Source organism: Botryllus schlosseri, chromosome 3 (genome assembly GCF_051294905.1).
Source record: "Botryllus schlosseri isolate E-star chromosome 3, Bs_hap1, whole genome shotgun sequence".
In the NCBI taxonomy this organism is placed as follows: domain Eukaryota; kingdom Metazoa; phylum Chordata; class Ascidiacea; order Stolidobranchia; family Styelidae; genus Botryllus; species Botryllus schlosseri.
The window spans coordinates 26,480,369-26,504,532 of NC_137238.1; the positions used below are offsets into that span (position 1 = coordinate 26,480,369).

Here is a 24,164-nt window from a genome sequence, read left to right on the forward strand (position 1 = left end):
ATGAATACTAGTTAGCCCACTAGTATGCCTGCCTCCTTATTTACATCGCCTACGTCAGGTGAGTCTCTGATTTCGAAGACTATTCCAAGTCGTTTTGACACCTTCCTATCTTTCATTGAACCGCAGTCTTGTGGTGTATTGCAATGATAAAAATCTTAGTAATAAATTGAATTGAATTGAATGTATAATTAATAATATGTATATAATTAACGGAAAAAAATTTATGAGAAATTCCATTATTGGTGATATCCGTACAAAGACAAACTACTTGAATGCGATCATTTTTGTTTGATCATTTCCGCTCAACCTTGTTAGTTTTCCGACGACAGACATTGTTAAGTCTATCAATACAGACTTACTGTTTGTTACGGAAATATGACCAGTCGGAACATGAAACGACATATTCATTTCTCAAAGCCATACAATCAAAATTTTGATAACAAAGAAGCAGCATCACCATCGCCCAAACTCGACTCCTTGCATGAACGATGAACTTGCATCAATTTGTTGCATGAAACTAACGCCTATATCAAACGTTACAAATCCTCGAACACGGGAGATTCGAGAGGTGTCACGATCACCACTGCTTTATGTGGAGGGAAAAAACCCTTTTCGCCTGTTCGTTCATTGGCTGCGAAGAGACTTCCATCGAAGGCCTTGTCTGTTCTCCCTCGTACACCAGCTAACTCATCCCCCACCTCCATATCAATCTCTTCTTTGTTGCGCTTCTTGTGTGCCTGAATCACCATATATCGCGGGTGACCGTTAAGGCGATAATGGTGATCAAGGCTCATCAATCTGTCGGATGCCATGACGTAGCGCGTCAACAATAGCTCGTATGTAGCACGGCAAATCTGAAACAGATAGTTCAGTGATTGTTCATCCTGTAAAATATATCTGAAATATTTTTTCGACCACACATCCCGTCTAAAATCACGAAACAACCGATTCTTCTTCAAACGCTATAGATACGTGTTGTTAACGCCAAAGATAAAAAATGGCATACCTCATTGTTTGTAACTGGTATATGAAGTCAACTACAAAGTACTTCAACTTAATCGAAATACTCAAGTTTGAATGTTTATTATTTTTACTCATTATTTTATTTAATCATTTACTCTTTCACAATATCATTGTATAATTCGAAAAGTGGATATTGTACTTGCCATTTACAGTATGTGTTGTGTAAAGTGGTGTTGGTTTGTATCACTTGTGTGACTGAAATAACCATACTAATTGAGGAAAACAGCTCCTGCATCACACCCGAATACTATTGTAATATCATCAGTCACTTTACGTTATCACAAAGATAATTCATGCAATTTTGAAACCAGCCTACCGCTGATTCACGAATCTAAAAGTATACGAAACCGCGACCTAATCTATAGTCATCTGAACTACCCACATATCTTGGAAATCGCGGCTTGCATGTGAGTGGAATTTTATGACATTATTACTATTCTGCTAGGATACTTAAAACACTAATGTCTTTAAAAAAAGTCTAGAAGTTGGCCGTGCTACAAGTCGGCAGATATGGAATCAAAAATACAGAAAATCGGCGTAAATTACAGTTGTAGTCGACAAACACGATGAAAACCTTAAACAAACAAACAAAGGACAGACACTTTCTAACCGAGAAAGTAACAAATTGCCTTTCGTTGTACTACAGCCAATTTTAATTATCTCCGCCATAATGCGTGATGTAACTACTGGAATTCATCATAGGTCCAGATTTCGTAAACATAAAGTTTTTTTCATGAAAAAAATTTTCAGTTTCTAAGTCAAATAGGTTTTTTCAGACCAACTACTTCATAAGGACTCACAGTTCCAACCAGGAATAGTACAATTCTAATATTACGTGGGGAAAACATCTAATTTACATACATGTGGTCAAAATTTACAAAAAAACTAGTTTTTTTAAGGTCAAACGATGTCAGGTCAAATGTTAGGTCAAAATCTTCCATTTTTTGGTAAGCACAACGGATTACTCGTAACCAAACGGAAATAGATGTGCAAATGTGCAGCGATCAGAGTTTGGTGAATAAATTCCCAGTATAAATTTCCTCTTTTTGGATCCGTAAATATTGGGCGGGGGGGGGGGACGAAAATTTCTGTCGAGCTTTATAAGGGGGCGATTATTCGAAAAAGGTTGGGAACCACTGGACTCGATCCTAATAGACTAGAATCCATCGAACTCGAATCTACATATCCTTCCCGTTCGGACAATGAGCGCGGTCTGAATCAGCGCAAGATATATGATGTGGTTGTATAGGTCAGTGGCTCTCAACCGCCGTCTATGGCAAATTTCCTGCTGGTACGTCGGATATATTTGAATTTATACATGAATTCCAAAATACAAGAAGTTACACGCTTGTCCATTAATTTGAGAAAAACAAACAACCACTGTTTAATTGATATAGACATCTCGAAGGAATGGGACGAAATATTCTGCATGGTACAGTAATAGCATGTTCATGATGGTATACTTTTAGCGTCCTTCACAATCGTGCAAAGGTTGCACAAAACTGTTTGAAGGTGGACGACGACTTATATGTTAAAGCTAGATACTTTTAATTAAACTTCGTTGCATTCTGAAAATTAAGCGACACTTGGCAGTGTAATAGAGGCTATTGCAAGCAGCAAAGTCGCATTTCTTTTAAAACACTGCTTTTAAACCTGCGAGATGGGAAAAATTGCAGTGCGAATGACGAAGGTGGTGCGTATCGTATGGTGCGGATGAAAATGCGGGTGAGTGCGAGTGGAAATCGTAAATAATTGTTACATTTTCTGTTGTGGAATAATTCAAATAAACCTATATTGAAAAATTCAAATGCAGTGGCTCCCTAACTTTTGCAGTTGCGGCCCAATTATAAAAATTTGTTTGTCTTATTACGCACCTCGAATCGTAGCTATTACAATTCCTTTGATCCTCACTAGCCGTAGTGAATCAATATTTGCGCACTGTAATTATCAGGTAATCAAATGCCTGGTGAGAAAGCGGGTGTAGTATAGCAGTCATGCAGTGTATCAGCAGGTCTGAGCCTGCGGTACGCTGAAGAAATTGCGTCAAATTGACTTTCTGCGTTCTTTCGCTGAACAATCATATTTTCGTAATAACAGCTCGATTAGCGCTAGGCTCGAGAATAGTGGTAAATACCATTATTGCGGACTCACATCTGCGAGTGACTGTAACGCAAATTTTCACTTCTTTAAGTTTTATCAAAGTATGGGTCGCAAAGGGTATAATATTAGGTCGCCACGGCACCAGATCGATATGTTGATACGTATGCAATTAGGCTTACCATATTTTGGAAATCTAAAAAGAGGACACTTTTTCAGAAATTTGAGACTTGCAAGACCGGAGAAGAATTCTCAAAAACCGGCGAATTTTTCCCACTTTGTGATCGGTTGACTAAAAAAAGGTCATCTTTCCGCTCAGAGCCCAAAATATCGTTTTTCTCTCCACATTGCTAGGTGGAGGACTAAAAAAAAGGTCAACTTGTCGCTCAGAGCTAAAATCTTCGCTTTTACTCGCCGGAGCGTCACTTCTGTGCTAATTTACGGCATATCACTCGCAATGTGCTCTAAATCTGACCTAAATTTTCAAAAAAGAGGACAAAAGGGCGTCCTCCGAGGACGCTTTCAAAAAAGTCAAAAAAGAGGACAAATCCTCTTAAAAGAGGACGTATGGTAACCCTAATATTAGTTGAATTTAATGCAAAAATATCCTGTGAATAGTTTTTACATATCCAATGTCACTGTGTCGGGTGCTATAGCCAATATGCGAGACACGCAAAATATAATTCGATAATTAGAATTTGCCGAACTTTGTATGACACAAACTGCTGGTTTGACAGCGGTTCTCAATCGGTGTGTCGCGGCACACTTGTGTATCATTTAAGTCTCACAAGGGGGCCGCGAGAGATTTCTTCGTAATTTAGAAATTATGCGCACAATAATTCGACTGTATAGCAAACGATCAATAACCTAAATCCGGCTCGATGTGAGTTTTGTAAATTTGACAAATTAGAATTGCTGTCATGCCTGCAATCAACATCTCCGGCGAATACGCGTTACCAGTGCTCGCTCGTGTGCGTTGATGGCTGAATTCAAATGTGCGCAATGCGTTGATTGATCGCGGAGAAGGGCAGAGATGGCTGCGCCTGTGTGACAATGCAGATCTCAAATCCTCGTTGAACTCCTTTGGAAGTGATGTTCACGTTTACTAATTCGAATTACAATACAAACATAGCCATCCACATTGCGTTTGCGTCTGACCTAGACCGTTACGGCGTAAGGTGATATTCCCTTGCTTGTCCTCGTCGAAATTGTTGGCAAAGCGACAGAAGATATTGATTTTATGGGAATATTATATCATTTGATCGCCCCAGTTGATACATTTAACGACGTTTAAAACGTCAACATGTTCTTAAGCATTGTGGTATTATGTGGCCCGAATTGTCGCTAGGTATATCGTGTACATTAAGTTAGGCTATTACTTCACTGAAATATAGGGTTGGAATTAGCAATATAACGTCACGTGACGTCATGAGATTCACGTTCAAGTTCACACAGAACCATTTAAAAAGATCCGCGTTTACACGAACCTGAACCTTTGAGAGGTTCACAGCATCCCTAACGTTCACGTGCATTCTTCCCAAGGGTTTCTACGTCAGACAGAGTTTAAAGAACTTGTTGACAACTTTGCTGGACCATGGATGTCTCATTGACTTCAACAGCTACTGCATTTACATTTGACTTCTGACTGAGAGTTTCATGTACTGAATTTGCAAGTTAGCTTGTGTTGGTGATGGAATTTGTTGTCACAAAGTACAAAAGACCACACTGTTATAAGCACCATAACATGCTTTTATTCATAAATAATAATAATAATAATGATAATGAAGTACATTACGTTAATAATCCAATAAATACAGTTCTTGGTCTCTATACTAACTCTCTAAAGGTTACAGCAGATACGATTTGCTCGTTATTTACGTTGATAAATATGAGATTTTCTGTATAGATTCAGGAATGAATCCGGCCCGCAAAGTACTTAATTTTCCCATAATTGGCTCGCCGACTCGAGAAGTTGCCGGCCCCCGGCCTGGGCTATAGCGCAGCTTTTTTGTTGCATATCTGAACAAAACATTGTTAACTATCTTCATCTTCATTTTGTATAACAATTTTCGGTTGTTGTGCGAATGAAACTTATTTTGCAAAAATATGCGAATGGTGCAGCAATGTTCTAAAGGATACCGAGCAATCAAAATTAAAAACAGGACTTTGCATGCTTCGCCCTGTATAAGCTTCAATTAAATCACCTATATATATCTAATGTGAAAAAGGCAGCATTAAATGAAGTATTTTACAATATTAGATTAGAGTTGCGTACATTTTTCGTAAATAAATGTTGGGCTAATTTGGATGTTTGATGGTTAACCGGTCCGCAACACTTGTTTTGGTATTTTACCAGTCCGTTAGGTCAAAAAGATTGCGAACCACTGGTATAGGTGACGTTTTCTAGTGCGAAATAATTTATCGCAGCCAAACAAACGATTCGCTGCGGATAAGGAATTGTCTCTAAAACTAAATGCATCTTTCTGCAAACTCAGCTACTTGGCTTTAGTATATCAAGTCTCTCTGACACATCTGTTGTATAGTATACTATCGGTAAGTAATTTGATAGGTTGTGATGGAAAATTATTCCTGACGAAGTCGAATTACATGGAATCAGCACTTTCCGCCTGATCAGGCTGTTGGTTGTATCGCGAAAAAAAGAGTTCTCTTTGCCGACTTACGTTCGATGATGACGTGCAAACGACGTAATCGCTCTTCGACAGGAAGTACATGTCAATCAAGAGCGACGGAAGAGCGGCTTTTATTCCATCATATGGCATCCGTTCTTTCGTGCTAATGTCTCTACTCTCATTCACATAACCGCTGCCGATGAAGGTATATTCCGGATACCTAGAATTCCAAAACTATCGAAAATGTGTGCAGTGTTGGGATCAAGTCACTACCTTCGAGTCAAGTCAAGTCAAGTCAATAGTCAAGTTAAATTAAACTTTCAAAATTCGAGGCATAATTCAAAGTCAATGCATTTTGCTGGCTGTTTTAAATACAGATTGAGTCCCGGTTAGTCTGAATCCAGGAACGGATATAGAGTTGAATATATACGCAAAAAGGCGTCGTATCACTCACGCATGCGTGTAACTGCTCAACTACGCAAGTAACGTTATAGCCCCAGTCTGTAATTATCAGCCAAAATACAGGACAGAATACTTAACCACAGAAAGTTGAAGAAAATTGATATTATACACTACCAGGGTTGTAATGACTCGAGTCATGACTCGACTCGAGTCCGACTCGAGTCACGATTTTCTGATGACTCGACTTGGCTCGAGCCATTTTTTTAAAATACGGAAATGACTTGACTCGGGTCAATGTGTGTATTGACTCGACTTGGACTCGAGTCATTGCGCATGACTCAGACCAAGTCAATGACTCGAGATTCAGACGGCCAAGACCGACATTTCATTGTAATTTCGAGGAATTGTGAAGTAACCATCCTACTGGGATTTCGTCTGATTGGTACTGGTACTTGAAAATGCGACCAGAAACTGCTAAAAGTGAGGAAAATTATTATATTATAAATGCGAAACATTCGATATCACCAAATATAGTTATATAAAGTGAGCTTAACAAGACTTTAACTGGAAACTGAGCAGTCAACATAACGACTTGGACTCGGACTCGAGTCATGATACCATGACTCGGACTTGACTCGATGGTGAATTGAAAATGACTCGACTTGACTCGAGTCAAAACAATAAAAGTGAGATTGACTTTTGACTCAGAGCCTTGTGACTTGGTTACAACCCTGTACACTACTCCCGAAAGTACCGACCTATATACGCATCCATGATATAGAATTTAAGCCTGCTGTATTGTTGATTTGTATAATATAAACGTTATTCATTTGATTTAAATCATACAAGAGGGTTGGGTTTATCAGCACTGGGCCCTGTGAGAAGTTTATAGAAGAGAGTTGCATCGCTATTAGATTACTTTACAACTAGTTTACGACATTGCGTTTGCGGTCATTTTATTTCTAACGGAGGCTCGATAAAGCTCAATCATTGATTGATTGGTTGCGCGCACAGTTCACCCGAGAATCGTTAACAATCCGGACTTATAAAAGATACAGCGATTTAGTCGACACTGATTCCTTGATGACTTGAAATTGACTCGTAAATTTTGGTTCGAGTCACGAGTCAATCCGCATTTCTGAAGCATCGAGTCAAGTCAAGTCACGGCATACGAAAAGGTTGACTCGAGTCATCCGAGCTCTGGCATGTATACACAGTAACTCTGACGATATTCTCGTCCGACCGATGGTCGATCTACATTTAGGTAAGACACATGTCGAACCATCGCGGTGTCCCAAGGAACACTGGTGGTTCCGAGACCCAATCTCAAAACCTCCCTGGTCACCCACGCATCTCATACATATGTGCTGTGAGAGGATGTAGGCCGAACTTGGCGAGCATTGGTTGCGGCTAATTAGGCACGATTTGTAGACAAATTGTGACTGTTGTCGTGGCATGTCGTGCACAGTGGCGTTCGAAGGGGAGCTTAGATTAGGAATTGAAATCTTGTCCTTTTAAAATACCCATTCAATCTCCAATATTCATAAGCGCATTACAATTGGGTAATTTGGTGTCAATTGCGTTCCAACGGCACCTTAAAAGTGAAGTCTCGTGTTTCTGAACTGGTCACTGAAAGGTCACAGTCAAGTCACACCGATTCGCAATGAATATTCATTATAATGTTTTCGTTTTGTGTGAATATTATATTTCAATTGTTTGTTTTAACACTTTTTTGGTGCACAGTTCATGGTGCGCACCATTACTCTGTATCAATGTATAATGATGTGTAGTATTTGTAGATTTTTCTCTTCAAGACTGAGATAAAATTTGGAGTTCCGCGAACGCTATCAGGTCATCGTAAGTGTTCCACAGGTTAGGAAGCACCGAACTACATATATATATATATATATATATGTATATATGGAGCATACCTGGACTTCAAATCCTTCCATGCCTCCGAGCTTTCTGTTGCAACATAGACCACGCGTTGTGCTTTATGGCCGAGCGCTTCCCGCAATCGATAAAACATCTCTGCAAAGTCCATGTATTCATTCACTTCGTGCTTTGTTGCGTCACGGACCAACTTGTCACCCCATCGAATGTGAATCCTGGAATATGGAAATCATATTCAATGAATGGGAGGATATTGCGACATCACTAGGAACTAGTCCGTTACAGAAGGAAAGGTAAATAGTTACAAAAGTTTTCAAGACGCACATCTAGTCTCGCGACGCTTTAGTTCGAATTTTGTGGCAACAATCGACTTTCTAATCCAACAAATTCAACAAGGCTTCCCAGAATTCCCACGGACGTTGAATATAAAACATTTCCTGGACAATGTGCCATAACTTTACATCGTCACGAATTCACTGGAGCATAATGGAGAAGCGAGTGGCGTAGTTGATTATATGCACCAGCGTCACGACACCAATGGCATGTCTGAACGTTTCATTATCGTAAATGTTTATTCGTGTGATAGTGATGGGATGCGACATGAATGTCATGAAAAAGGCTATATCTGGATATTGTTTTATTTTTCGATGTTATATACATTTCATTACCGTTCATCGAGGTATTTTACATTCGATCGCGTTCAACGATTTTTGACGAGTCGCAATTTATTTTGGATCGAGGAACGAATATAGAGTTCAGCATGATAAATTTGCTTTATCGCTCACACATACGTAGAGGTGCGCATGATCACGTAAGTAAGTAAATGTATAGCCATTGCTTACATACCAGTCAGTTAAAATAGAAGATGGAATGCGAAACATCATACGGTTGAAAACATCGATATGATTCAATACACCAACCATCTATACATCCATGACTCACAATTTATTCCTACTACAATTATGATGATTAACGTGAAGGTATTAACTATGTCTGTTCTATTTGCATGAAACAAGTGGATTCATTAAGATGAGCACAGAGCACTGACAGCGGTCTATAGAATTATTTACTGGTTTACGACCAATGTTCCCTCTAAGCTGCGCACGTGCGCAAATGCGCAGTGCTGAAACGGTCTCTGCGCACAGAAAATCTAGGCTGGGCACAAAAAATCCGAAATGATGATATTTTTTTAATCGTTGCGCACTCTTGTCCAAGGCACCGCGCAGGCGATCAGACTCGAGAAAAATGAGCGGGAACATTGCCAGGGGTAAATAGTGCTATCGCTGAAGCCTGAAACCGAGGTAAGCCTACAAGTGCAGCCCAAAAAGGCAAATATTGCGCTCCGCGAAGCAATGAGAATTTGCAATCGTGTTCGACTCACGAAAGAGATTTTTCTTTTACTATGGCATCGTACGCGTGAGCGATACTGATATCATATCAATAGCACAATCCTTTGTGGGAATGGCGAAATAACATGGTTTAACGAAGTTATAAATAACAATGGGCTAGCTCGTAGTTAACTGCGAGAAACTAACGAATGGTCTTCTCCGCGTGGCATGAATATTGTGTAAGATTTACTGTACAATAACATGCCGCGAATTTTCGAAGTCATCACTCCAATCAGGCAAATCTGATCACGTATGGTGATATAGCATAATATGCAGAATATGCAAGTACAAGCACCAATATTTTTGAAAAAATCCATCCCTTTGCAAACGTTGATCGGCAAATGCAGCAACTATATGCACTGTAGGGCGTTGCATTAGATCGGCTTCTCAGCAGCACAGTGAGCAGTGAGCACACATTTGTGATTTTATTCGATTCGTTTGAACGGGTATCTTCTGTCGATAAGGTCATACACTGATCTTTTTCTTGCTTCAATCAGACTTGAATATTCGTATCATTATATCTGACTGTATGTCTTGATAGTAGGGCTGGGCAAAATCGAGTACCTGAGTGATTCGATTCTGAATCACGTATAACGCTTCGAGTCGAGTCGAGTATTCGAGTATCACTCATTATGACGTCACAACAGAATGTACTATGTCAATGTTCAAATATGTACCTTTTATGCCACCACAAAGAACATAATGCCTGTTATCCGTCACATTAAAGATACTTTGGTATTTTTCGACCATACCGATTTCATTGCACTAGTTGACAATGTTGTGGGATGGTCATGACTTCGGTAATGTGTTATTTCCGGTAACGTTCGTAGTTTTGACCTATGCCTCGTATGCTGCGACACGGCCAATCAAGGTTTCAAGGCTTCCTCTGTGGAAAATAGTATCAAAACTATAATACTCGTTACAGTCGTTAGTAAATTAACTTTCAGTTGCGAGGAGCGTATAATGTCAGTACTCGAAATAATCGTCTTTTACCACTCGACTCGAATCATTAAAATTAATACTCGATTCAGATTCGAGTACTCGAATCATTGTGCCCAGCCCTACTTGATAGTAATGAGTGCATTGCCGGTATTAAGACGTCACAGCAGTGTTTTAACGCGATAGGCCTACATCGATCGCATGTATTGATTTCAAGTGCGTTCTCGTGCGTGTATGTCTGTCTTCTAGTAATCCATATTGTGTCACCATATCGTCGCAGTGGAATCAAAGTGACTTATGTCCAGATTTCAATATATTTTGGCATAGCAGATATGAGGTCACGAAATAGCATGATGTAAGGAAGTCATTATACCAACGGGTACGCCCGAAGATGTTTAATTATATTTAGGTGTCCTACCTTTTCCAACACATCTCACTCGATCAGCATTACCTGTAAATGTGATTACGTGAGCAGAGACAGGATTAAAATTGATAGTAATATATGCAATTCTCGATGAAATTGACCGATTTGATCATGAATTATAGAAAATTTTCGCGCGCGTTTAGCCGAAACGCTGACTAAACGAAGACCAGACATAGAGGATAAGTAGCGGTGAAAAGCGTGTAGCCTGAGGGGGTCTGGGGGTCTTTGCCCACCAGAAGTCCGGCTTATCACCCTATAGGGGGGCCTGGTTGCGCACTGTTGTCCAAGGGCCTGCGCAGTGAGTTGGCGTATTTGCGCAGACTCGTGAAAAATTAGAGGGAACATTGTTTACGACATGTTAGGATGAAAGCTCTGATATCTTCGTTTATTTGCGATGTAACAAGAGGGGAACAGTACCAGAGGTGGCCAGTAACGAAGTACTTTTACTTTTTCGAAGTACTCAAGTAATTTTCCTCTACTTCTGGTACTTACTCAAGTAGATCTGATTTTTCCTACTTCTACTTCTACTTCATAATATTTTGTGATCTACTTACTTACTTTTCGCTATTTTCAGTTTGTCAAGTAGAAGTAGTTCAATCTTCCAATCAGGAAGATAGCCTGAGGAATTTCGGGGGTGTTTTCACGGAATATCAACATTCAATTTCCATAAAAGTTGAGTGAAGCCCAGAATTTTCGTCGCGCTTCGCGCGCAGTGGATACGGCGTTACCAGTATGATTTCACGACAGTATCGATGAATATAATTTAGGTAACGGGTTGGCGTGATTCCGTTCACACAGGGATATCTAGAACTAGATATCTATATATCCCTGAGTTCACACCACATTGTCGCCCTTCGCCCATATGAAATAATTCATCGCAGTATATTTGGCTCATCATAACGTTTGAAACTGATGTTTCGCAATCTGCCATTTACTTGTCATATCGTAATCTAGCATGTCCATGTCGCTTCGTAATCTGGAAAAGTGGACTTTGACATTTTTTTTTAGTTTCAGAGCTGTTTCAGCATACCACCTTTGAAACTGTCTCGACTAAAGGCATGAAAAACGTGTTTCATTTTTAGAACTAGTATTTATGTTTCATTTTCAATTCCCAGTATCATATACTTTTAGTTATAATTAATATCAGTTCTTTTGTATGGATAACATACATGTTGAAGTATAAAAGCAAGTGTAGTAATGCTTTGAATTTCCGGAAATAAAGCTACACAATATGGCATTTTTACGGTACACCATATTTTTTATTAACGTTTACTAATCGCGCGAAGTGTTTACACCGTATCCTATACAACTTCTCCGTATTGCTCTTCGACTAAACTACGGACCTTATAATATGGGGGATGGCGCCATACCATGATATTTTCTACAACGTGCTGTTCGAGAAAACAGGATAAGTGGATGAATGCTTATGCTATCGAAAATTGAATACCTGCTGGTATGCATCAATGTGAATCAAGCTCGTCACCTTTCGCATAGCTCAATTTGCACCTTTATACAATCCATGTGAACAAATTAGGATCGGTTTCACAACTACTTACTTACTTGAGTACTTTTAAAGTCAGTCAATTCTACTTCTACTTCAAGTAGTTTAGGGTTGCTTATGGAAAAAGTACTTCTACTCGTACTTGAGTCGATTTTTTCGTCGCTACTTCTACTTCTACTTGAGTAGCTTTCTTGACTACTTTGACCACCTCTGAACAGTACACGCCCAACCATTGAATGACAGGTTGCTTTCTCACGTTACACCAACATATCGCGAACAATCCGAAAACACAAAATAAACTGCGACTTGTTCGACACCGATTACTTGATGACTTGAAGTCATTTTGCAAAGTGATTCTGCTCAGGTCAAGTCACATGAAAATGTTTATTCGGGTCTACAACACTGATCGCGACAATGCTATCTGAAACTTCGGATAACTTTTGTGTCAGCATTTGCCAAGCGAAATACCCGCAACTCACCCGATTACGTTGTTAGTAAATCCGATACGATCCCCGATCGATTCAATCTTCGACTCGAACCAAGGTTGGAATCGAAATACGTAACTGACAAACTGTGCAATCCACCAAGCGAAAGGATCGTCGTGGATTTTCTTGAGAGCATCCAATATGTTCTCAGGAACTGACCAATCCGTGTGATGTGATTTGAAATTCGATCGCACGACCCTTTCGTTTTGCGTTTTGTCTAAACGAAAATTAATGAATGCCTTTTCTCAACTGGCGTATAATGAAGGTGATATTCCACTTTGTTATGCATCATTGACTCTTCAGTCAGATTGAACGGTGATAAAATCTGGGAAAAACATTTCATTCAGGCGGGGTGGCGGACAATTCCAACATCATATCCCAAGTAGTGTTTGGGATGGCATAGAAATTGAAGCATATCTTATGTAGTTTACACACACATGTACTTAGTATGACGATAACATTGCCTATACCCGCCACAGAGATCCAGTTGCAGTATATATATCAAACCGCATTTAGTTGGATCAGCCCTTTATACTGAAATGCCATCATGTTTTATCGAAGCAGAGTATTTTGGGGAGATTTAGTCTACTTGAATATTTTACTTGCCCTTTTAGTGATTTATCATCCCTATATTTCGTGGTTTTAATATAGGAAACCCTACAAAAAGTAATAAGTTGCAGAAATATAAAATCAACATTATGAAGAAACATTTAAATATTCACGAATATTCACTGGTAATGTGATGTCTATGCTCGTTTATACGAACATATATGTACGACTGAAACGAGAATGAAAAACATACCAACAATTCGTCGTCTTCCAGGCAGTGTCTATCGGGTACAGCGTTAAGTTTCAATAAAAACGAAAAAAAAAACGTGATGGCATACTGCAGTGATATGGTGATCATACAACCATGACTGTATCACATCCTAGAGCAGTGGTTCTCAACCTTTTTGTCTTCGCGGACCCCTTTTCAACCGTGACGGACCCCCGCGGACTCCATCGACTTTTAGTTTAAATTTAACTCAATTATCGTGAAACCGTTATCTGTTTTGTGAAGATATCAACTCAAGGCTAGTGATAAACAGCAACAAAATGACCGTACTTGATAATAATATCAGACTATACGTAGAGATATGGGTAGACTTTTATTATTACAAAGCAACTGCAGCCGAATTTTTTTATTTCTTGAAATATGTGGTTCTGTCTTGCCAATTCACGCGTTCGATGGGATATGAACGAGTGCCGAAAATGTATTCCCACAAATGTAGGTGGCGCCGAATGTAACGTTAACGCCTGGCGCTTCCGACGACATCTTTGAGCACGGTCGTCACTAATATGGCACCAAATTTGAGAAACAGATTTTTCAATAATGTTATCATGTCCAGACGAGTATTTTCTATATAACACCTCATTTCCGAGATATTTTGTAATAGTGGTTATGTATATCAGAAGAAGGAAATGAGATCCTTGATGAGGTTCTAATCACTTTTTTGAGACAGACTAGAAAAATTATTTTGAACATACCTAAACGAAACATTGTTAAACAGGAATATGTTTGTATCAGTAGGCTATTGGCATTTTGGGAATTATTTTATGCGACACAGAATGAATCCAAGTTTGCCAACCTGAGAAAGGATGGGCAGTGGGCATGAAACTACTTGCCCTGTTCGGGTCGACATACATTTACGACCATGAACATTAACGAGATAAGGCTGTGTTGCGATATAACCGATGTTCACGTGCAATCTACACCATCAATGGGTTGTGGGTTCGTGTCCGACCGAGGTCGACTCTAAAATTCCTACCTAAATGTTGCAGGTTTATCTAGGCTCCTCCTCGCCATATCATCCGCGTGAGTGATGTCTTAGAAAAATCCAGAAGTGGGCCGTGCTACAAGTCGGCAGTTATGGAATCAAAATGAACGAATCTCATCCCGGTGTAAATGACCATTGTAGTCGACAAACACCATGAATACCACAATCAACAACGTGCAGTCTTTACCAAGGGTTGCATACGACATGGAGCCTGAGTTCAAAGAACTTATTGACAAATTTGACCGACCACAGATGTCTTATTGACTTCAACAGCTATTGTTAACAAATTCAAGCTGTACGCTTTATACTTGAAGTTACATACGAATGTTTCCTTGTTTGGTGAATAAATTAGCGAATAAAGTATATAATCTGTAATCCGGCCCGGCAAGTACCTATATCTGGCCCGCCGACCGGAGAAGTTGCCGCCCTGTCATACGGTCATGATGTTGATGCTGAAGCATTAGCAATTTTCAAGCGAAATTACTTCGTGATTTTCCTAATTTACAGATTAGTTTTCAGTCATCTTGCAGATGTACAGATTTCGCGGACCCCCGGTTGAGAGCATTTGCTAAACCTACTTGCAAATGTATCCGTATGTCTTGTGTAATAATTGCGTCTTAAGGAGATCTCACCAGGAGAACAGGATTCCGGATTGAGTAGCCAGCCAACTAAACCTATAATATTGCTTAGCTATACTTCTACTCCCAGGAACGTAATATCCCTGCAATACCCATTAAAGTGGAAATGAAAATAAGAAGTTGATTGTACTTATCGTGGAATAGTATGTGAAAGGATACGTCCAAAACTCATCGTTTTTGTTGTTGTTGTGAAAACAGTGTGTTGGTGTCACGGACATGGTCACGTGTGCTTATGTGCCAGGTTCTGAAGAAGTTAGACCACTTTTAAGTCGGATGTGCTTGTCTGCATTTCCTATCTTTAATATTACAGAGTTTTTCCAAAATTCAAAAAAATCGCTGAACACCTGGGAATCTGCGGCGGCACACAGTTCGGTGATCACTGGTTTAAGGTGTGCCATTTCCACTCCATGACACACTGAGATAAATCACGTTTGTCAGCGTACACTCTTAGCGAAAATTGTGTGTGTGTTCACATCCAGAAGATGGTACACGTAAGTGAACAAAACCCAACTCAGAAATATACCGCATGTATAAATCATATCGGTGCCAACGTTTATATCTTCCTACATCCTACGCACAAGTATCATTCGGCTTAAAATGTGGTATTTTATCAGGGTTATAATCAAGTCACAATTCAATCTCACTTTCATAGTTTTGACTGGAATGAAGGCAAGTCATTTTCAATTCACCACCGAGTCAAGTCCGAGTCCGTGACCGAGTAATAGGGATATCATCTTTTGGAAATGTGAAAAGAGGACGCGTTTTCAAAATCTTCAGATTTACAATACTGGAGTCGAATCAGGGAAAAATGTTAAATCTTTTTCGATTTTGTGGTCAGTCGACTAACAAAGAAGAGTCAAATCCTGAAATACCCATTTCTATCAGGTTTTCCGTCAGTTGGTTAAAAAAAAAGTCATTTATGCATTTTACTGGCTCAAGTCCCGGAAATCACTTCGGACAGCTGTGATTTCCTGTATCTCAGTCTAATTTCCACGTACATTTAACCAGAATTCTCAAAAAAAGAGGACAAATACCAAAAAAAAAACTACATTTAGGCGTCCTCCGAAGACACCGTCAAAAAAGAGGTCAAATCCTTTTAAAAGAGAACGTATTGTAACCCTAGTGAGTAAAGGGTTGAGTGCGAATCAGAGTGTTGTGACTCGAGTCCGAGTCCAACTCATTGTGTCAACGGTTCACTTTTGAGTTCAATCCTGTTGAACCCACTTTCATCAACTCTGCTCGAGTGATATAGAACAGCTCTCATTCATAATATTGTATTTTTCTCAGTCCCAACAGTTTCTGGCCCTATTTTCCAAGCATCAGGAGGGATAGACGAAATACCAATACCGTGGTGATTTTACTATTCTTCGAAGTTACAATGTAATGTCTGTCTTGGCCGTCTTAGTCTTGAGTCATATGACCTGGGTCGAGTCATGCACAGTGACTCTTGAACAAATCGAGCCAATAAAAATATTCACTCGGGTCAAGTCGATCCATTTTACGCATTTGAAAAAATGACTCGAGTCAAGTCGAGTCACTAAAAACCGTGACTCGAGTCGGACTCCAGTCGAGTCATGACTCGACTCATTACAACCCTGTGATTCATACCATGGTTGAAGTTTGAGGTATGTTGTGGTTTCGCGTACCACGCGTGTATGCTCACACCCGTATATCATGAGTGGTACATGAGTGTGAATACACACTCTCTTCGCTAAACGTGTATGACTACTATGAGTGCACTACAAAAATAACCTGACATATCGACCGAATCCTTTGATACCGATATGCCAAGGCTATGAAATAGTGTAGTTACCATATGTCCTCGACAGTTACCATATGCCCTCGAAGGACACGCCTCAATGCTTAGGGAATTTCTCCTAATTCTCTATAGAAAAGTGTTAAAGTGCAATCAAACACACGACTCTGAGGCAGCGAACGCCAGGGTTGGCAAGACAACGAAAAATACAGCACGATGGGTATTTTGGGAGTAGAGATGGCAAAGATGATTTTTATTTTGGTCAACACCGCTAAAATTGGGTAAAAGCGAGTAATTCGGGACTCGAATCTCAAATTATTATTATCAACAACATATGATATCATGAATTTGAAAAGATTCTTGCGCTTTGCTCAACTATGAATGCACACTATCTTTTCATAACGTGAATACTTGCGATTTTGGTATATAGATCGATAAGTTGGTTTCGCGTTCGCCGTTACCTATTTCGGTCGGTTCGCCAATCGCGTAACATACACCAGAGTTGAATCAATTACATTAATTCAGTTCAATTACAATTACAATTAGGCTACTTCCTTGGATGTTTTAATTACATTACAATTACAATTAGCCAATGCTAAAAATATCAAATTACAATTACAATTATAATTACTGTTAAACATGTAATTATTACAATTGCAATTACAATAAGAATTACTGTTAAACATGTAATTGCTTCGGTTGATTCGGTAGATTCGTTTGATAGGGGCTCTTTGACAACCGTAGCGACGTAATTAGCAACAATCTCAAGCTATTCATGTTTCATTTATGATACGTAGAATACCCCATAATTTAAAAAAATCGAAATATTCGAACTATTCCTAATCATGAGTACTCAAAACTACAAACACAGAAAAATTTTAAAGCGACTATTACCAACCAAAAGTTTAAGCGGCTAACAGCGAATAGGCTGCAAGACAGACAATGAAATGTAATCAAAGGAATACTCATAGCTGAGTAAGGAAAATGATATGTAATTGGCAAGGCGTCAGCGATAAGGATGATACCGATAAGGTGTGTAAGAATAAAATGATGCCAAAAGGAAAAAAGCTCCTGACAACTACGAATTACAAAATTTTGGTTCGCATTTACATTTTCACTTGCTCAAAAACTATTTGATTGCATCTGATGAACATTAGGCTTCGGAAAGTTTCCAGCCCCAGTAAATTTGGTCAAGGTTGGAGGTAATATTGGGATAACATCTCTACAAATGCGTGATCAAGTTATTTGATGAAGCCTTGGTTGAAAACTTGGATTTCGTTTTGCAATTGCTACAGCAAGATTCAGTACTGGTCAGAGATTTAAAAAAAAAACTATGACCGTGGTGTAGGAAATGGTTCAGCACAGGTTTCAGAAGAGTTTAATTGCTGTTTATCCATTTTGGAAATATTAAGATTCAGTTTAGCCCACTGGTTTTCTAACTTTTTTAGACACGCTTCCCTTTATGACAGTGAAATATTTCGTGGCCCCCTTATTGTCATATCACATAATGAAACCAGAATGATACTTCATACTTACATATAGTTTGGTGGCATGGAAAGTTATGACTAGGGCCATTTTAATATGACCTTAAAAATCAATAATATGACTTTATTTTTTGGAAAATATGACGTTATATGACTTTATGTGAAAATCGTGTATTTTTACATGTGGACAACGTCACTCACGGAACTAAAGAGTAAAACATACGTCAAATAACAGTAATACACATCCAATTTTATTTTAAACCACTGTTGTAGTACAGATAAATGTAGTGTGTAAGTTACGATTTGGACATAAAAATGACTTTAGTAAGGAAAATGTGCGCTCCACATACACTGATGTGGGTTGACACTTCTACAGTTTTGCATAAAGCTCTGGTGAAATGTCCTGTCTTTGTAGCTCCATAATATATTTCAAATCGCTTTTGTACAATCGCTTCTTAATGTAATTTTTGAGCAGCTCAAGCGGATCTTTTCCGAAATCAAGGGCGTTTAGATCAGCATGTGCCTCTTTGATGGTGTACGTACAACTTTCCTTTTTAGGTATTAAGTTTGAAATATTGTTATAGTGAAGGCAAAATGGCTGACTAGTGAACTTTGGATCGCTGAGTCAATTTTTGACGCTCTTTACAATACCTCCTTCACTTTTCTATTCGTTGACTATTTCTTTCACTTGTTGTAGTCTCTCGGCATAATATTGACAAGCATTCAACCAGCTATGCAAACGAGTGTCTACTTTAGTTTCTTAGTGCTTAATTGCGTCACCACTTAAATTGGTACTTTTTATTTAAAGTACACGACGATATGACTTTATAACTAAAAATATGACTATATAACTTAAAAAGCTGATTCATGACCTAACCAGCAGAATATGACTTTATATGACTTCATGACTTTCTTAATATACCTCACAGGGACGCGGTTTATGCGTTAAAATTGATTTCTCGACTTACTGAAGCATAGAAAAGATATGACTTTTATGACTTTAAATGGCCATAGTTATGACTGTTGATGGGAGGATTCCCCAAAATGAAATTCGCACTATACACAGTGCAAAATCGCGCCATGCGCGGACAATTTTTTCAGTTTACCGGAGCTTCGCGCCTCCTTCAGACGCTCTCACGCGTCCGAAGGGGAGGGGGGGGCACGCCCCCAGTTTGAAAAGCACTGGTTTGGCCTAATTTGTAATTCACCAAGTTTTCTGTTGCTGCTGAAGTATGGGAACAGTTTCGCATGTCTGAATTATCTAGTTAACGAGGAACGCATATAACACCGATGCAAATAGGCTAATTATTTTATGTTGTAATTGTCAGGTTTCAACAATAATATAATTGAAATTGTAATTAGGCAAAGGTTTTACGAATTACAATTACAATTACAATTACACAAAATAGAAATGCTTCAATTGCCATTACAATTACAATTACAATTACATGAAAAAATGTAATAAATTACATTCAGCTCAATTACAAATTACAATTGATCCAACTCTGATATACACCGTATATATAGTTTGCGAGGGTTATTTTCACTGAATAATTGTAGTGACTATATAGACCCCATAGAAATAGGACCCACGGGGTGAAACCCCACAGATGTTATACTATATGCTAATATTAAACACATTTGATTGTATCATATATTCCATTATGATATTATATTTATATGATGGCGATATAATCATCTCTCCGGTTCTCCTCGGATGCGCCCAGAGGCACGTGTGCAGGAGGAGGGGCGTAAAAATGCACTGATGCACACGTTTAGAGATGTTGACAAGTTGACAATGGCGTGGAAATTCATTAGCTCGTAACCTCATCCCATTTCTCACGTGTTGACTGCATGTTGTGGATCTGTTCAATCGATCGACCCACGAAAAACGCAAAATAACATACTTATCACTCATTACTCTTGAACCATTTCCGTTAAACATCACAAACGTTATTCATACCTGATAAAATCGGTAGGTCGACCGGTATATTTTGATATTCGCACTTCCCAAGCGGTCGTAAATAGTATTCCCAATTCTCTTCCTCATACTTCCAACCCTGGGACTTTAACACAAAGGTTCGGTTGGAATATATGGAACGGAGAAAATCTAAGGTAATAAGGTGCATCTTGCTTCCGAAGCCGGTCGGTAGTTTTGTGACGTCGCACACCAGAAGCTTTGCTGTATTACAGTCGGACGGATTCTGGAGAACATAGATGCAATAACAGTAAAAGCAGAACTGGTCAAAGTTATCATTGTTGGTACTCAGGTATAAGAGAGATATGCGGTTAGACTCGTAGTTGGAGAGGCACTGACCCATTTAGAGTCAGATTTAGAAATATATAGACCTGAAAATATTGCTGATTCAGTTGGCGACCTACACGCAGTCTTCACATGCAGGCTATACGTAAGCTACTACGTATACATAATTTAAGGTAGGTATGGATTAAAAATACAAAGCAATTACATCAGTAAGGTATTATGTATGATCTGTCTGGCCGTCGCAATTACAAGATTCATAGTACGCAGCCACTTTGCGAAGTCGATAGGCGTATAGCAATTTTTCACTGTGTTGCGATCGTCGAAATGTCATCCAACAACCAATAAGACAGTTAATATCCGCCAAGCATAATTTTTGCGTCTCGTCGCTGTCATTTCACGTTGCAAATCCAACTTTCACATTCCTTAAGGATTTTAAAGGGATTCTGGTGCTCTGGTATTATTATGATTTTGATTTTCGGAATCCTTGGGACAGTGCCGCTTATCGGAAACAATATTTGTTATGATAGACTTCTTCGCGTGTTGTCGGTATATTACGTTTACCTGTATTTTGACTATTCGTTCGCGCACTGCTTTTGAGAGCTCGTTCAACCGTGACCAACGTTGACTCTCTGTCCTGCGTAATATTCCTCGTACCTGGGTACTGAGATCTCTGAAAATCATTCACTACATAAATTAGGAAATATATATATCCCTAATAAACTGGATAGTATGGTTTTGAGCATACAAAAAAGTACATCCGGTAAGATATCATCTGCAGGTCTGCATCTGCATATTTAGGAGTTTCGGTAAATTTACCGACGCTAGCAGTTCTGGGCGAGAGAACACCTCAAGCTCTGTGCACTTATTTGTTTTTTTTTTGTCTAACAGCAATAGCAGGCATCTATATTGTAAACGAGTGATTGTTGTAGCATCATAGCCTGTAGGTGAATTTCAATGCATCATGCAGAGAAATCACAAAACTATACGGCGCAGTCAGAAACGTTCCACACCATTGCTTACGGTAAGTGATGGAGCTAGAATCGGCTTCAATGAGATTTATTGATGTACGTAGTAAGGACCCAGCCAAGGTCTAAGACAGACTGTACTCAAGGGCGGTTCCGGACATGGCTTCTATGACTCTCACTGATGCTCGAAAAGCATTAGTTTCGTAAAAAAACTCGCTCGAAAACTGTTCACGAGAAAAGTAAATCTGCTCAAATTTATATGGATGTGGGCGTGAGTGTCAAAGAGCTGCTCGCTCTTGAAATATATCGGATGCATAACCTTATGTCGACGAATATCCTTTTGTTTTTGACATGCGAATCAGGTATGCAAACTCAAACGCGATCTCTACGTTTGTGTAGTCTGCATGTCCTATGACATAACCTCAATTTTTGCCATCGACTGAATATGCTTCTTTTGGACATTGTACGGGAAAATATCAGGATTTGTTGATTTTGTGTTAATTTCCTTTTAACCTGGTGACCGATTCAATCTATATTCCAACGCCAGGTAGTTGTTGAGCTGACCTCACAGAGACAATGGGTTCTCAGTCTGCTACTCAAAATATAATATCAGCTACATGGTGAATCGGGTCGACCCTTTGTAATACGAGGTTGTCATCTGAATTGAAATGCAACTCTTGGCCAGTTTTATTTATTCTCTCTTGACATATGACAAAATATCGTGTGGTGTTTCAGTATGTCCAGTTAATACCAGGCATACTGACTCGGACGCATACAATGGTTTATAACTATCCAGGCTGACGGTAGTGTGTATTATATTTATTACCGTATCGGCCAAAAATGCTTGCTATTTCGATCTCGGGTGGCAGGAACAGGGCATCAGATATTAAGGTAATATAGGAGATAATTACGATGTCGTAAAAGAGGATGCGGCTAAGAGTGGGCGTAACTCAAGGGACACGATATGTTCTCTTTTGAGAGAATTTGTTCTCTTTTTTCACTGCAACTAAAATGTTCTCCGAGTACGACCAAATATGCTGTTTTTTTGCAATCCCTTCTCTCTCTTGGTTTTGAGTGTTAGACACTTAAGACAGACGGCTAAATAAGGTCAATTCGCAACGAAGTACCACGTGAAAATTTTCCATATTTATTTCTCTTATAGTAAATTTTAAAAAACTGTCCTCTTTTTCGTATCTTGAAATATGGTAGCCCGACGTAACAGGACAGGAAATAATGATAAGAAATCTATGGAAGAGATTGATCAAGCGTGACGGCCCAGCATCGGGAGATCCACAAAGGCAAAGATGAATGCTGTATATACTTACATGTATTCATTGTCAAAATATTTCCTCCTAGTCGTCATGCGTCCGTACATCCATCGACTCCTCATTTTCCGCAATATTGCGACAAGAGACGAAAATATATCGTCACCAACGTCCAAGCTTTGTAGGTCTCTCTCCACAGTTTCAGATAAGTTGTCATGTTGAAAATCCCTCCTCGAATCTGAGAGTTCACGGTGTAAGTAATTCAGTACCACTTGTGCAAAATTTGGGAAACTCTAGAATTTCTGCGTTTTAAAGGCTATTTTTGTATATTTGATACAAAACTCCAAGTAGCACCAAAAAGCTCACAGTCAAAATATTCCTTTTGAGCGAAGCGATTAAAAGCAGCTGGAGGCACCGACAGCCGAAGGGTGAATGGATTAGAAAGCACGAAATCGTGGCTCTTTATTTGTTATCGTCTATGTTTCAATGAATACGATGAAGACAGCGGGCTGACTAGGTGTTTCTGTTCATTGAAGGAGTGTAAATAATAGCGATTGTGAAACCGCACAGTAAGTTGGTGAATTATTAGCGACCTGTAACACCTATGGTCATTGCATGTATTAGTTGCGGGGGTAGTTTATGAAAGGTTTCGAACAAAAATATTGCCGGCATGGTAGAAGCAAACAGCGAGACTTGCAGACTTGCACTTGGTCGGATCTACATACGAATACATCAGTGCTCTTGCTCTTTTGAGTACACGTAATAATTAGGGCAAGTTTTTGTTGCTGTTAAATCGGTGGAAAGTTGCATTTATTTTTTACAAAATTTGCAGTAAAAAGTTGCTTTTATTTTTTCTTAAAAGACCACATTTTGGTCGGTTGACTAAATAAAAGGTCAACTTCCCAGTTCCATTCCCGAAATACAGTTTTCTATCCACATTCTCCGTTGGTTGACGAAAACAGAAAAAAACTCAACTTTCCGGCTCAGCTCCCGAAATACCCGTTAGAGCAGGGGTGGGCAAACTACGGCCTGCGGGCCGCATGCGGCCGCAACACCGTTCTGTGCGGCCCGCGAGAGTCTAAAGAAATTAGAAATAGAAATATTAGAAATATTAATAAAATGCGCACTAAAACCAAATTAATGCAGGGACTTGATTTGAACTTTTTCTTAATATATTTCATCATGATAATTCTA

The 24,164-nt window shown here is 39.2% G+C and overlaps 1 protein-coding gene across 1 annotated transcript in view; it reads right to left on the minus strand.

Moving 5' to 3' along the window:
• Window positions 1-332: 332 nt before the first annotated feature.
• LOC145436236 (alpha-(1,6)-fucosyltransferase-like) overlaps window positions 333-24,164 on the minus strand; it is a 35,717-nt gene continuing 11,885 nt past the window's right edge. Inside the window, exons 3-9 of the mRNA XM_080313595.1 lie at window positions 23,031-23,208; window positions 21,302-21,410; window positions 20,441-20,681; window positions 12,777-12,999; window positions 8,084-8,260; window positions 5,802-5,970; window positions 333-854 (exon numbers count right to left, since the gene is read on the minus strand). Of these exons, the coding sequence (XP_080169721.1) occupies window positions 537-854; window positions 5,802-5,970; window positions 8,084-8,260; window positions 12,777-12,999; window positions 20,441-20,681; window positions 21,302-21,410; window positions 23,031-23,208 (1,415 nt within the window). The 3' untranslated portion in view covers window positions 333-536. The remainder of the gene's footprint in view (window positions 855-5,801; window positions 5,971-8,083; window positions 8,261-12,776; window positions 13,000-20,440; window positions 20,682-21,301; window positions 21,411-23,030; window positions 23,209-24,164) is intronic.